Source organism: Manis pentadactyla, chromosome 12 (genome assembly GCF_030020395.1).
Source record: "Manis pentadactyla isolate mManPen7 chromosome 12, mManPen7.hap1, whole genome shotgun sequence".
Lineage (NCBI taxonomy): Eukaryota > Metazoa > Chordata > Mammalia > Pholidota > Manidae > Manis > Manis pentadactyla.
In genome coordinates this window covers 99,795,081-99,811,575 of record NC_080030.1, presented here as the reverse complement: position 1 = coordinate 99,811,575, position 16,495 = coordinate 99,795,081, and the positions used below count along the sequence as shown (strand labels likewise).

The 16,495-nt window shown below is 34.7% G+C and overlaps 2 protein-coding genes across 7 annotated transcripts in view; one reads left to right on the top strand and one right to left on the bottom strand.

Annotated features, from left to right (window-relative positions):
- The window catches only part of MMS22L (MMS22 like, DNA repair protein), a 113,592-nt gene extending 112,650 nt beyond the window's left edge, over positions 1-942 (top strand). For both annotated transcript variants that reach the window (XM_036890345.2, XM_036890344.2), the window contains exon 25: positions 333-942. In XM_036890345.2, coding sequence (XP_036746240.2) covers positions 333-414 — 82 coding nt within the window. In that variant the 3' untranslated portion in view covers positions 415-942. The remainder of the gene's footprint in view (positions 1-332) is intronic.
- Positions 943-6,513: 5,571 nt separating this feature from the next.
- Positions 6,514-16,495, bottom strand: part of KLHL32 (kelch like family member 32) — a 174,873-nt gene continuing 164,891 nt past the window's right edge. For 4 of the 5 annotated variants that reach the window (XM_036890349.2, XM_057489439.1, XM_057489438.1 and 1 more), the window contains one exon: positions 6,514-6,851. In XM_036890349.2, the coding sequence (XP_036746244.2) occupies positions 6,690-6,851 (162 nt within the window). In that variant the 3' untranslated portion in view covers positions 6,514-6,689. Of the gene's footprint in view, positions 6,852-13,652; positions 15,435-16,495 lie in introns of those variants that run through there. The other variant, XM_057489437.1, reaches the window with a different exon arrangement.

Below are 16,495 nucleotides of genomic sequence, written 5' to 3'. Positions count from 1 at the left end.
GAGTGGCCAAGTTAGATAATACAGTTTTTGGTCAAAAATAGATAATAAGGGTTTTATTTTTCTCAAAAGAGTTACAACCCTTGTGGAAATAGGCCCGTAGTTCCTAAACAGATTGCTTCAGAGGGCTTAGCACTCATATGTCTCAAAGCTTATTAAGGAATCAAAGGACTTGAATCACATTGTGTGTGTGTGTGTGTGTGTGTGTGTGTGTGTGTGTGTGTGTGTGTGTGTGTGTGAGTGTGTAGACAAACATTCAGGAAGTCTCAATTTGTAAATACTTAAGCAGAAAATTTAATAAATGTAATGTCTGCCTTTTCTTTTTTCTTGAACAGGGAAGCCTATAGCAAACTTTTATCTCACCTAGGACAAGTGGGACAAGATGAGACGCAGAGACTGGAAAATGATAAAACCTAACATTTTGTGATTCTTCATCTATATTAATTACAACTGTCTAAGGCCGCTTTGTGCCATTCTGACTCCTCCTTTTAATTAATTGTATAATATTCTGTTAAAAATACTTTCTAGGATTTTTTTCCTTACATACCTGTAAATATAAAGTATATAAATAAGGAAATAAAGGTTAATTACATATGTCATAGGCTCTCTGTAATTTACAAAACCTTATTCTATTTCAAAGAGATTTTAGTTAAACTAAATTAAACTTTTCCTAACTGGGAGTATTATTTGTGTATGCCTGTTAGGCAGGTCTGTACTGGTTGATCCATGGACTTTTTACTGTAATGTGACGTTCTGCCTTGTTAGTGACTTTTTTGTTTTTGTTTTTGTCTTACAAGTTATGTTTTAATATGGTACTTTTTCAAATTACACTGTGCCGGCTTCTTTTTTTAAGGGGGTGGGTGATCAGGAGATGGGACTGTATATATTTGTTATCCTTTATTATACTAGTGTGAGGCAGGTTCATGAACAAAACCCTCACCAGGCACTCTTACCTCTGAGGAGTGGACTGGATGTGGCTGAATGATCATACAAATAACATGTAAAATTGTTTAAAACTTAAGCCAGCAGTGTTTATGCTTAAGTTAACAACAGTGGCCGCATATTCTCTCTACTCATCCTTTCCTTTCTTTTGTACTTGTCCTTAAAAAAATATACCAGAAGAGGGCTAAACAATTGCCTTTAAGAAAAGGGAATAAATAGTAATATCTGGAAAATCTTAAGATTACAAATAACCAGAGGAGGTCTGAGAAGTCAGTTGATTCATCTCCTTGATCTTCAGTGGAGCCTCTTATAACTTCGCATCTTCCATGTTTGCAGGGAACTAGGCGAGTGTCCGTTGGCAGCTGCAGTCTCAACCGTTTAACTGTCTCATCCAAATTGATTTTACCATTTGGGCTCTTGTCCTTGACTTCTTTTTGTGATGAGCACTACTTGGTAAAAAGAGTTGGAATCCTAGTGTTGGGAATCCACTTGAGTTTCAAACCCAGAGCTGCTTGCCCCAAGTCGCTGTCACTACTTCAACAAATTTAATGAATAAAAGCCCCTTTAAGGTCACATAATAGTCTTCAGAGCACTGAGTTTCTCTTCATTATGATAGTGAGTTATTAAACTACGAATGTATTGCTTTGCTTATTTCAGCAATTGAAATTTTATCTTTTTAGGGTGGTGCCTTTAAAGAGGTTATTTATGAATATATATACTTTGATTTTCCAAGGAAGATTGATAAAGATAACTTTGAAAAATCTTGCTTCTTAGAGTATGAAACTAAAGGATAAGAAAAGCTGGTGCTAAATCATGCATTAAGGTATATATCTCTAGAGGCTAGTAACTAAACTTTGTACTTAAAAATCAGAAAAAATCTGTAACAAAACAGGTATATGTATGTGTATATATATATATATTTTTTTTTTTTTTTAGGTATCAGTAAAATTTTTAAGACACTTTTGATCGAAGAAAAAAATTTATGATTTAGTTCCTTTTCTTGAAAATCTTCATGGACCTTTCCTTATTACTATCATCCTTTTTCCATTCCCAGACTTAATACCTGCTTCCTTAGTATACATTTTCCCCTAAATAACCTGTAATCTCTGAGGCTGCTTTTTCTTGCCATTGTCATGTAAGCCAACCTCGTGGTGAAACCTGAGATGACGTCCTCCGTCCTCAGCGGCCTCTCTGCACTTCCCTTCATCTCCCATCCCTTCCCCAGTGATCACTGCCGCTTCCTACGCTGCATTTCGAGAGCGCCTTCCTGTTCTTCCACCTCAGCATCTCTTCTAGTAGTGAACCACTAACACTGGCACATAATTTTCTCTCTCAAATGTATTTTTAGTGCTAATTTTCCTCTAAAGCTCTCGCGTTGGCTTCGCCTGAAATCTCAAGGCGCCAAGCATGTCAAGCTGCCCTTGTCACCTATTCCACGTCAGCTCCTGACTTCATTTTCTACGCAGGGAACACAGTTTTCCCAGGTCACATAGCCTTTGAGACTTCAGCAGCATCTGGGATGCTTCATTGTTCCCTAGTTTTAGTCGATCACCGATACAGACTTTTGCTATTTTTTTTTTTCTTTTTGCCATCCCATGCATGCAGACTTTTTTCTATTGGGCATTATAATCTGTTTCTTATTTTCTTATCTCTAGTCTCCTTTCCTGCAATTTATCCTTCAGATAATTCTGATGTTGGTATTCCTAAAATATTACTTTGCTTCTGTTACTTTTCTGCTCAAGGACCTCCACTTACTTCCCATCGTTAATAAGCTGGCATTCAAACCCTTCAGTCAGGAGACTTTCCGCAGCCAGACTCCCCAGGAGACTAGACTGTCTCAGACTGTCCGAATTCCATGTTCATGCTACACTCCAGGCTTTGTTCAGTGTGCCAGCTCAGAATACCCCCCTTTCTGCAGAAACCTTGATAGGAAGACAATTTAAATATACCTGTTGGCTACATAAGTATTCCAAAGAATTTCTATAAAATATCAAATGGAGTGTGAAAGAGATGATTAAAGGACCACAGGGTAGTGAAAAGACTTTATTGGACATTCAGATTTGGTTATGATTTGAATTTTAATTGAGCCATTTAATTATATTTCCATGGAAAAAGAAACAAACGTGGAGCTTGTCCCTGCACAAGGCATTGAGTTTGTTTGCCTTTGAAGAATTTCATAGTTTAAAAATTGTATATCCTTACCTATTCCTAGCATGTTTTGTTTTCTTAAGCATATTTAACTCTACCTGGATATCTATGTAAAAAAATGATCATTTTTGGGTTGTTAGACTGGGTGTGTTCATTACCCATTATCATCATCTTCATGTGTCACAAATTTTTAAAGCTATTTTGTTCTGAGTTACATGGACCCGTTTTCATGTACTTTCACAGAATCTGGCAGTTTTTATTTCTCCTTTGTTAAAATGATGTGTTACATAAAAAATTGAAAAGCCTCTGCAGCTGGGAAAGGCCTCTAGGAAACCTGCCTTCCCTAAATCCTACATGTTAATATAGCACTTGTGCTTCAGGGATAAAAGGTAAATATCATAGAAACCTCACCAAAAGCTGTATTATCTATATTAAAGCACTGCTTTTTGATTGAGAGACTTTTTACAGAAGCCGTCTATTTCCCCAAAACTGAATCTCCTGTTTTCTCTTCCTAGGGTTAAAAATATTGCCTTATCAGTCAAGTGTGTGATATGCCAATATAAAAAACATGTTTTGTTTGGTTAAAACAGTTAGTTTGGGAAGCTAGCAAACTAACGTATTCTTTCATGTATTTAATAAGATAGGAAACTTGTATTTTGATTCTGTGATAAACTATATTGATAAGGTTACCAAAACCAATACCAAGTATTAGAACTAATTTCTGCTTATTAAGTTATTATTGTACTAATAGTTATCGAATTGTGCTTTGAGAGAAATTCTGGGAATTCTTACACACATATTTATAAGTTTGTGAATATAATAATGATATATAATAAAAAATGTATATATATAACTTGCATCTGGGATTATGCGGCTTCCCTTTATGTGACAGATGACTATTTGAAAACCAAAAAATAATGAACCATGTTACCTGGAGGAATAATTTCTTATTCCTATTGCTTTTGTACTCTAGTAAAACAGTAGAAAGTTTCCAGCTATTACAGTGGCTAAAGGGGATACAATATACATGTGGTTAAACTGTGAGGAAAATATGAAGAGAAATAGTGAAAAATACCATAATCACAATCTAATTGGCATTTTGTTATTAAGGAGCAAAGATACTTTATTGCATTTTACATACATACTAGTTTAGAGATTCATGTCTTTGCTGGATTTTCCCCCCACACTGTTGGTATCTATGTGGTACCACTTTTTCTTTTTTGGATTAAATCTTGAAATGATGTTTAAATGATTGGAGGTTTCACAGTCTTACTATGGAAATTTGAATTAATCTAGTAATTTAAATACAAACACAATATAACCTTTAATTTTGAAGAGTGAAATGGAAGATGAATTATTGTAGAATAGTTCACTTAAATGGAAATATGTATTTGAATAGTTTCAATGGAATTTGGTTTATATGACCAGTTTTGAGGATTTGCATTATTATTGATAATTTGAGGAAAAGGATATAATTATAAGTGATGTGAGGAGGGATATTGTACTATGGATGCTGTTCTTTGGCAATAAACAATGTTCCCAAAAGCTATGCAAAACTTTACTCTTGAGTATTTGGTGAATAACACTTTAAAGTTCACCAAAAAGGGGTTTGATAATATATTATCAATTTGTTTTAAATGAATAATTAGAAATCTACACACACAAAAAAATCAAGAGTCATCTCATGCTGCTTTCCTGTTATCAGGCAAGCTTATCTTTAGACCATTTTCCTTTTCATTCACTGGATATAGGGGTCTGGGTTTTTAATGGTTTATAAGGTAAAACTTCTAGAGGGAAAATTCATGTGTCAAACAGAAATTTTAGTAAATCTGAAATATTTCTTGCTTAGGTCCTTGTTGAATAGATTTCTGAAGTGCTGGAGTCCATTTTCCTGACTTGGTAAGGCATTTTAAAATTATAGTTTAGATGGTTTGTACCTTTTAAAGAGACTCTCTGTTATTCTAAATACCAATTATATCTATCAATTTTCATTTTTCAGAGGTTGGACAAATTTTCTTAAGAGTTTTTTGTCTTTGTCTATCACTGCTCTTTAAAATGTAATCTCTTTTTCCTTACCCCCTAGTCTCTTTTCTGCCCTTTAATCTGAATAACCAGAAGTTATGTTTAACTTAAATGTTTAAGTTACAACAATGCATGAAGTTAGTGAATTCTGTATTGAGAATAAAAATTTAAGAGATTCACGTCTGTTACTAAAAGTGGTTCCATGAATAAAATGAATTTCTTGTAAGACAAAGATGCTAAATGACTATGCCAAGGAAGAAAAGCCTTAATAAAGGTGACTTAGATCCTAACAAGATTAGGAAAAGAAAAACACTTGACATTATTTTTTGTTTGAATGCATGTTCACATGTGGCTATTGAGTGTTTCTTTTTCTTGTTATAAACGAAGCAAATCCAAAAACCTAGCCTAAGTAAGAATTCTTATGCATTATTGAAAGTGGTATTAATAAAGTAAGTATTGTCAGTGGAAAAGAATTCCACAAGCTCTCAAGATTGACATAACCTTTAACAAAGTGGAAAAACTTTTATTAGAACTACTGAGTCTAGGTTCAAATTTATGTCAAAGTTAGTACCAAAATTAGTACATTAGTATTTTTTTTTTTTGAGCTTCAGAATGTCATTTTCACCAAATGAGTTTAAGTGTGGTTTTGGGGAAAGTTATTTGAAACAAGAATTTGTACAAGTTTAGGAATCTTTAGCTTTGGCAAATTCCCTTTTTCTTAGCATCCCTTTCCCATGCTTTTCAGGGTCATTTATCCACTCGCATGTGTTCCAAGTTTTATTTGGTAATTTGTAAACTTCAAAAGTAATCTCCCTTTTGAGTTATACTGTTCTAAAGACAGTAGAATACCTTATACTTCTAAGTACAATTTTTTTAAGTACCAGAGCATTTGCCCAGTCTTCCCAAAATACTTCTGAGTTAATATGAAATCATAGTTATTCTCCTTAAAAGGTAGAGAAAGTAGCACTGTGAAGTTAACGTCTGGCCCAAGGTCACAGTGTATCCATGAAGAGAAGTCTGGCTATTCCGGCTGCTGTTCACCATAATGTCTGTTGTTAATATTGCCTTGAGTATATGACATTTATATTTCAGGATGTCATATTCTGAGTATTGAGTGGGGCTGCATAATGTTAAATTTTTAAAAGAAAAATTATAAGCCCAGGTTGAAGGAGTAAAGGGATTAAGTACTGAGGATTTCTTTAAAGATCATTGATGGCTATACTGTGAAATAAATGACATCCCTCACAGTGTCATGTCCTAGACAGCACTGATTACAAAAAGTGTACAAAGAATGCTCCGAAGACCCATGGGACAATAATGGGCCACTAAGTCGGCACTAAATTACACCACAGTAAAAGTCATACAGATGGTATTGTATGTTGACACACAAAGAGAAGGGTGATAGGAGTTTTCAATAATATATTTTAGAAAACTGTTCATTTTTTGCTCATGTTTATCTGAATATAAGACCCATCAAACAAAACAGGGAACCGCTGAGTACTGAGTCTTATCATGCCCGGATCCACAAGTCAGGCCTTTTTTCCCTCCTGTTCATGATGGTCATTAATAGCTTTGGCTTTTCAGACGGTGCCGATCCTGTGATGAGGCACTTGAAGAGTCTGAAGGTCAGGGCATGTGAAATACGGGGCCGGCAGGAAGCAAGCCGCTACTCCGTTGGAAGCAAAAGGGAGCCTAGGCCCATAGAATACTTCTTCTTGGCCTTCTCTACTTACGTCTACGACCTACAAAAGAAGAGGAGAAACCTGTTCATCAAAGGTGATTGTTCAGAATAAAGCTGTGAACACCTAAAAGGAAGCCTGCAGTTAAATTCACTTAGGCCACCATGACCGTCCCCTAGGGGTACCTTGATATTTTTCCCATAGTATAGTGCCAGAAATATGTATGACCTTCCTGCTAAGTGCTGCTCTGTATGTTTATGTGTGTACATACGTATGTATTCAATCTTCAGAACAGTGATGAGGTAGATAGCATTATCCTCCTTTAATAACACTGTCTTAGACTGGTTAAATAACTTGCCCAAGCTAGGTAGTAGGTGCTGGCCTGCAATCCTCATCTACAGAATGAAGAAGATGACATCTACTTAGTATCTAGAATACAGCTTAGCGCATAGAGTGTTACAGCACAATTCACAGCAGGTTCAAAATGATCCAACTGATTCTGGAAATTTTTCCCATTATTTCCCTTTGAACTGGAGTTTCATCTCTTTGCTATATGGAAACTAGTCTCTCTGTTAGTCTGGGCCTGCCGTCATCTCACTGTAATCTCACGTAATTTTACAACATATCTTCCTTGACTTACAATGGGTTATGTCCCAATAAACTAACATAAATTGGAAAATATCATAAGTTGGAAGTACATTTAATACACTTAACTTAGAGGACATCACAGCTTAGCCTAGCTTATCATGAATATTCTCAGAATTCTTGCATTAGCCTACAGTTGGGCAAAATCATCTAACACAAAGCTTGTTTTAACGTCAAGTATTGAGTATCTTACGTAATTCCTTGAATACTGTACTGAAAATGAAAAACAGATGGTTGTAAGAGTACTGGGTATCCTGGTGATTGGAGGACTGATCGGGACCTGTGGCTCTGGGCAGCCCCGAATCCTAAGACAGTGTCATACTGCATATCACTGACCCAGGAGGCAGCAAAATTCAGTATTTGAACCGTGATTTCTGCTGAATGCGTATCACTTCACACCAGCATGAAGTTGAAAAATGGTAAGTCGTACCACTGTAAATGGGGTACCATCTGCACTAGGAAAGTTCTTTATGAGCAAAGCTTATGACATCCTACTTGTCAACTCAAGCTTCTTCCAGCCAAAAATCATCTTAATTTCTTATTTTTGACCTTTCTCTAACCTCAATTAAAAAGTTTCCTCCTCGGGATTCTAATTTATAAAGTAGTTTGTCATTAGCATTGTCCTATTGCTACCTTGTATCCCACCAGCATCCTAAATACAGGTTTGCCCTAATATTTCAACCACAGACCTCTTAATACTCTTCTTTAATAATCTTCTCCACTCATGAATTTTTCACTTAGTTGGGTAATTCCTAGGGCTTTAACAGCAATAATGCATTATTACATTAGGTGGAAGGGAACCTTGAGATTTGGGGATCCAATCATAAACAAGGAAATCACAAAGGCCTAGCTTAAAAGATCAAACTTCTAGTAACTTTAAGAACCTTATGAAATATAGTTGAAATACAGTATTATATTGGTTTCAGATGTACAACATAGTAATTTGAAAATTATATGCATTATTAAATATTACTGTAAGTGTAGTTACCATCTGTCACCATATAAAAGTTATATTGACTATATTCCCAATACTGTACTGCCATCCCATGACTTATATTTTGAAGTTTGTACCTCTTTATCCCCTTTACCTATTTCAGCCACACCCCAGCCTCTGGCCTATGGTAACCAGCAGTCTGTTCTGTGTTTATGTATGAATGTACTTTTTGTTTACTTCTTCATTTCTTTTGTTTTATAGAATCACATGTAAATAAAATCATGGTATTTCTCTTTGTCTGAAAGAACAACAAAGCTGGGGGTATCACACTCCCTAAGTTCACTAAGATGATACCCTTTAGGTCCATCCCTGTTGTCACAATGGCAAGCTTTATATGGCTGAGTAATAGTTCATTGTATGTATGATCACATCTTTATCCATCAGTGAACAATACTTGCTTCCATATATTAGCTAGTGTAAGTAATTCTGTGATAAACATAGATGGGCATAGATCTTTATGAATTAGTAATCATGTAGGTAAATTCCCAGAAGTGGAATTGCTGGGTCATACGGTATTTCTATTTTTTGTTTTTTTGAGAAACCACTTATATACTGCTTTGCATAGTGGCTGCACCAATTTAGATTCCCTCCAACACTGGAGGGAACATGTGATTCTATAAAACAAGGGTCTCCTTTGCTATACACCCTCTCCAACACTTATTTTTTATTTATTTATTTATTTTAAATTAGCCATCCTGACCCATGTGAAGTGGTATTTCATTCTTGTTTTGATTTGCATCTCTCTGATGTCTAGTGATGTTGAGCATATTTTCATGTGTCTGTCAGCCAACTGTATGTCTCTTTTGGAAAAATGTCTATTCAGTGCCTCTGGCCATTTTTTAATTGGATTATTTGTGTGTTTTTTTGATTTTGAGTCATATGAGTTGTTTATATATTTTTTATGTTAACCTCTTAGCAGATACATCATTTATGAATATATTCTCCACTGTAGATTGTGTCTTTGTTTTGTTGATGGTTTCCTTTGCTGTACAGAAGCTTTGTAGTTTGATACAGTCCCACTTGTTTATTTTTGCTTTTTTTTCCCTTGCCTGGGGAGACACGTCCAGAAAAAAATTATTCATGCTTATGTTCAAGATTTTTGTCTATGTTTTATCCTAACAGATTTATGGTTTCAGGACTTATACTTAGATCTTTAATCCATTTAAAGTTTACTTTAGTGTATGGAGTTAGACAGTGATCCAGTTTCATTCTCTTGTATGTAGCTGTTGAGTTTTCCCAACACCAGTTACTGAAGATACTGTGTTTTCTCCATTGTATACTCATGGTTGTTTTATCATATATTAATTGACCATATGTGTGTGGGTTTATTTCTAGGTCTCTGTTCTATTCCATTGACCAATATGTCTGTTCTTGTTCCAGAACCATACTGTTTTAATTACTGTAGCTTTGTAATATAGTTTATGCTCAGACAGCCTGATATTCCCAGCTTTGTTTTTCTTTCTCACGATTGCTTTGGCTATTCAAGGTCTTTTGTGGTTCCATATAAATTTTAGGATTACTTTTTCTAGTTAATTGAAAAATACCATTGATATCTTGATAGGGATTGCATTGTAAATTGCTTTGGGCAGGATGGTCATTTTGACAATATTAAATCTTCCTATCCATGAGCATGGGACAGATTTCCATTTGTTTCTTCATTTTCTTTCATCATTGTCTTACAGTTTTCAGAATAGAGGTCTTTCACTTCCTTGGTTAGGTTTATTCCTAGGTATTGTAATCTTTTCAATGCAATTGTAAGTGGAATAGTTTTCTTGATTTCCCATTTTGCTAGTTCATTGTTAATATTTAGTAGTGAAACAAATTTCTGTATAATGATTTTATATCCAGCAATTTTGCTGAATCCAGTTATTCTAATAGTTTTTTGGTAGAGTTTTTAGGGTATTGATGTAGTATCATTTCATCTGTCAAATAATGACAGTTTTACTTCTTCTTTACCAATTTGGATGACTTTAACTCCTTGTCTTACAGCCATGGCTAAGTTTACTAGTACTATGCTGATTAAAAGTGGTGAAAGTGGGCATCCTTGTCTTGTTCCTCATCTTAGAGGAAAGCTTTTAGCTTTTCACCATTGACTATGGTGTTGGCTGTGGGTTTGTCATATATGGTCTTTATATGTCAAGGTATGTTCCCTCTATACCCATTTTGTTGAGTTTTTATCATGAATGGATGTTGAATTTTGTCAAATGCTTTTTCAGCATCTATTGAGATGATCATACGCTTTTTATCCTTCTTTTGTAAATGTGTATCTCATTGATTTATAAATATTACACCATCCTTGAATCCTTGAAATAAATCCCACTTGGTTGTGATGATCCTTTCACTCTATTTTTTAATTAAGTTTGCTGATAATTCGTTGAGGATTTTTGCATCAATGTTAATCAATGGTATTGGTCTATATGTTTCTTCTTTTGTAGTGTATCTTTCTGTTTTGGTATTAGAGTGATACTGGCCTCATACAATGAGTTTGGAAGTATTCCCTCTTCTATTTTTTGGACTACTTTAAGAAGGTTGGCTATTGGCTCTTCTTTAAATGTTTGATAGAATTCACCTGTGAAGCCATCTGATATAATTTTGGTTTGTTGGGAAGTTTTTTTTTTATTAAAAATCCAATTTTGTTACTGGTAATTGGTCTGTTCAGATTTTCTGTTTCTTCCTAGGTCAGTCTTAGAAAGATTATATGTTTCTAGGAATTTTTCCATTTCTTCTAGTTTGTCCAATTTATTGGCATATAATTTTTCACAGAATTCTCTAATAATTCTATTTCTGTGGTGTAAGTTGTAACTTCTTGTTTCATTTCTGATTTTTTTAATTTGCATCCTCCCTTTTCTTTGATAAGTCTGGCTAGGGGTTTGTCTACTTTGCTTATCTTCTCAAAGAACCAGGTCTTGGTTTGATTGATCTTTTTCTGTTTTATTCTTCTCTATGTATTTCTGCTCCAATCTTTATTATGTGCCTCCTTCTACTTACTTTAGGCTTTGTTTTTTCTTCAACTTCTTTTTTCTAGTGAATTTAGATAGTTTATTTGGGATTGATCTTATTTCTTAACATAGGCCTGTATTGTTATGTACTTTTCTCTTAGAACTGCTTTTGCTGCACCCCACATATTTTGAACCATCCTGTTTCTGTTTTCATTTCTTTCCATGTATTGTTTGATTTCCTCTTTGTTCACTGATCTATTGATTATTTAGAAGCATGTTGTTAAGCCTCCATGTGTTTGTGTTTTTCATTTTTTAAGCTTTCTGCATGTAACATATTTAGAGTCATATATTATGATCTGAAAAGATGCTTGATACAATTTCAATCTCTTTAAATTTACTGAGGTTCTTTTTGTGTCCTAATATGCACGTGGACTTGTATTCACAGAGCAGATCTTCAGGGTCAAGGGCGCAGGATTCCTGAATGTTCTTCCCTCCCTGCTCAATTCCTCTCCTTCCTGCTTGTGGACTGTGATGGGGAAAGGGCTTGGGTCCTGATCAATCACAGTTCTGCCCCTTTACCCTTCTGAATGTGGTCCTCTTTTCTTCCCTGTGTGTAGATGGTCTGTTCTGCACTCTTCTGGTCATTTTCAGGGTTATTTGTATTTGCTGTAGTTGTTTTCTCAGTGTACATGGGAGGAGGTTTTTATCTTGCTGCCCTACTCTACCATCTTCTCACTGCTTCCCTGTTATATATTCAGTGTCTTTCATCAGTGTCTTATAGTTCTCAGAGTATAGGCCTTTTACCTTTTAGACTTATTCGTAGCTAATTTGCTTTTTGATGCAATTGTAAATGGGATTATTAATTTCTCTTTCTGTTAATTTATTCTTTCTGTATAGAATTACAATAGGCTTCTGTATATTGATTATGTACATTGTGACTGTACTGAATTCATTTATTAATAGTATTTGGTGGAGTCTTTAGGGTTTTCTATATATAATATCATCTGCAAATAGGAACAGTTTTGCTTCTTCCTTACCAATTTGAATAACTTTTATTTATTTATTTTTTTTGCTTGATTGCTCAGGCAGGACTCACAGTTCTATGAGAGTAGTACTAGATATGACTATGAGTAGAAGTGTGAGGGAGGGCATCCTTGTCTTGTTCCTGATCTCAGAATAAATGCTCGCAGCTTTTCACCATTGACTATGGTGTTGGCTGTTGGTTGGTTGTGTATAGCCTTTATTATGTTCGGATATGTTCCAACTATACCCACTTTGTTGAGCATTTTTATCATGAATGGATGATAAGCTTTGTCAAATGCTTTTTCTGCATATACTGACATGACCATATACTTTTTATCCGTCCATTTCTAAGTGTGGTGTAGCACATGACTGATTTGCAGATACTGAACCACCCTTACATCCCTAGAATAAATCCCACTTGGTCATGGTGAGTGATTTCCTTTAAAATGTTTTTTAACTGTTTGCTAATGTTTTGTTGAGATTTTTGTATCAATGTTCATCAGGTAAAATAGTCTAAATTTTTTTTTTTTTGGTAGTGTCTTTGGTTTAGGTATTAAGTAATGCTTACCACACAGAATGAAATTGGAAGGTTTCTTCCTCTTCTATTTTCTGCAATAGTTTGAGAAGAATAGGTGTTAACTTTTGTTTAAATGCTTGGTACAATTCATCTGTGAAAGCTTCTGGTCATGGACTTTTGTTTGTTGAGTTTTTTGATTACCAGTTTAATTTCATTCTTAGTAATCAGTCTGTTTAGGTTTTCTATTTCTTCATTCAGTCTTGGAAGATTGTATGTTTCTAGGAATTTATCCATATCTTGTATGTTGTCCAAGCTGTTGGCATATACTTTTTCACACTAATCTCTTAAAATCGTTCGTATTTCTGTAGTGTTGGTTGTAACTTCTCTTTCATTTCTGATTTTATTGAGTCTTGCTCACGGGTAAGAATTAATATTGTTAAAATGACCATACTGCCCAAAGCAATGTAGAGATTCAATGCATTCCCTATCAGAATATGAATGTAATTATTTTTAGAGCTAGAGCAAATAGCCCTAAAATTTCTGTGGAATCTGAATAAAACAACAACAACAAATAGTCCAAGCAATCTTGAGAAAAAAGCAACAAACTTGGGGTATCATGCTTCCTTATTTCAAACCATATTACAAAGCTACAGTAACCAAAACAGTACAGTACTGGTACAAGAACAGATACACAGGCCAACAGAATAGAGAGTCTACAGTAACCTGAAGCCTATATGGTCAATTGATATATGACAAAGGAGGCAAGAATGTATAATGGAGGAAAAACAGTCTTGTCAATAAATGGTGCTCACAGGAAAACTGGACTGCTACATGCAAAATAATGAAACTGGATTAGTATTACACCATACACAAAAATAAACTCGAAATAGATTAAAGACCTAAAAATAGGCAGTAAACTCTTATATATCAACAGTAGTATTTTTTTTCTGAATATATTCCCCAGCAAGGGAAACAAAAGCAAAATAAACAAGTGGGACTACATCAAACTAAAAAGCTTCAGCAGAGCAAAGGAAACCATCAGCAAAATAAAAAGACAGCTTACTTTTGGGACAGTATATTTTCAAATGATATATCTAATTAGGGGCTAAGATCCAAAATACATAAAGAACTCATAAAACTGAACACCAAAAAATCAATCTGATTTTTTAAAATGGGCAGAGGACCTGAAAAGACATTATTCCAATGAAGACATACAGATGGCTGACAGACACATGAGAATATGCTCAACATCATTAGTCATCAGGAAGATGCAAGTCAAAACCACAATGAGATACCATTTCCCACCCATCAGAATGACTTACATCAACAAGACAAGAAATAACAACTCTTGGTAAGGATGTGGAGAAAAGGAACTCTTGTACACTGCTTGGTGGGATTGAAAATTGGTTACAGCCACTAAGGAAAGCAGTATGGAGGTATCTCAAAAATCTTAAATCAGAATTAGTATATGGCCCAGTAATTCCCTTCTGAGAATTTAGGGAAAGAAAACAAAATCACCAATTTGAAAAGATATATGCACTCCTGTTTGTTGCAGCATTATTTACAATAGCCAAAACATGGAGACAACCAAGATGTCCACCAATAGATGAATGGATAAATAAGATGTGGTACAAATATACAATGGAATATTACTCGGCCACAAAAAAGGTGAAATCTTGCTATTTGCAACAACATGGATGGATCCAGAGGGTATTATGGTAAGTGAAATAGGTCAGACAGAGTAAGACAAATACCACACGATTTCACTTTTATTCAGATTGTAAAAAACATGAGCAAACAAAAATAGAATCATACACAGACTGGTAGTTGTCAAAGGGGATTGGGGGTAATGGGTGAAATAGGTATAAGGTGCAAAAACACAATATCTGATATCTTGATCTGGGTGATGGTTGGTTGCATGAATGTACACTCAGAACAAAATCCATCAAGCTTACACTTAAGATGTACATTTTATTGCAAGTACCTCAATATAAAATGAAATTTTTCAGAAAACTAAAAATAATTTCTTGGTTGTTAGATGTTTACTTTCCTTGAGATACTTAAAATGAGTTAGATTAGACAAACAAGTATCATTTCCCCATCCTGTGAGAAAAAGGAAAATCGGTATGGGGCTTTGAGTAGTATTTCATTAGATATACAAAGTAGAGATCTTTTAATATTTATCTCAGTTATGTGAGGTAATTACGGTCTTCAATTTCCTGAAAGAAAATTGAGATACAGAGAAAGTTCAGTGACTTGCTGCTCAAGGTCACATAGGTAGTGAGTGGATTTCATGCTATTCATACTATTCAGCCCCAACTGATGACATCCTTAGAAGACGAAATACCAGTTGAGGTCATCATCCAGAGAGTTTTTCTGTGGTTCCCTGGACTAAGAGACTGCGTATGTGAAACAGATGTAATTTGTGAAAAGGGTAAAGGAAGCATTGGCAGTTTTGCTCCAAAATTTCATGTAACTGGCAAAAAGAAGGTATTTGGTAGAAGGAGGTGTCTGGATGGCAGCACGTCCTGCCGCCAAAAAGAAGTAACGGTAAATGAAGAGCAGTGGTGGTGCTAATTATTTAAACACATATGCAGCTGCTCCCTGTATGCTGTTTATCATCCACTGCACACCAGATTAGAGTCAACCTCTGTGCCAGACATTTCTTTATATATCCTCTGAGTAAATAAGAGTACCTTTCCTCAAGAATCTATTTTTACTACTTTCTATTAGTTTTTTTTTAGCAAGTCCAAATTTCAATCTTATTAAGTATTAATTTGAAAACATCTCCATTTTTCCCCTATTTTAGGTTACCTTATAATGAATCCAGTAGTTTATGCTAAATCAAATAGTAGAAGGAAATAAAATAGCATGCTTCTCTACATCTGACATCCTTCATCCCTGTGTGGCTGAATCCTATAAATGACAGTTAAATAAGCTTTGATTAGAGTCCAGAAGGGGCCATCTAGTGAGATAGGTTATTGGCTGGTATTTTCAAGGGCAAAAGAAAAAAGCCTTTAGTCATTCTGGATGTTAGCAAACCAATCTCTGAACTATTTAAGTGTAACCTTCATTAATCTCAGCCATGACCTTAGAATCCAAGAATTATATAGATTTGTGACTTAAGAAAAATTTAAACTTCAATACTTTTAGCATATATACTATACACTCTGTACATTTCAGCCATCTGATATATAGTTAGAAATTTCTACTGTCTAATCAACATTTTCTTATAAACTCATTTCCAGTCTCCCTTATCTTGTTTCTTTGTTGGATATTCTTCCAGCAAGTAGCAAAGTGGCTTGCTTTTGAATTTTTAACATATAGCTAGATCTCCAACTGTCAATATATTACTGTCAGCTATCTAACATAAATAGTTCCATAGTCACACATGAGAGTATTTGAGAATGTTCAACCATAGTTCAGAATGAATGATCTAACCTGTATAACCTATAAGCAGTATAACCTGTAACCAGTTGTCAATGACTAAAATGAAAAATATGATACATGATGAGTCTATTATCCATAAAAACTTCCATTCCAAACATCTCTTTAAGTGACAATCCTTATGCTTATATGGATGTTTACT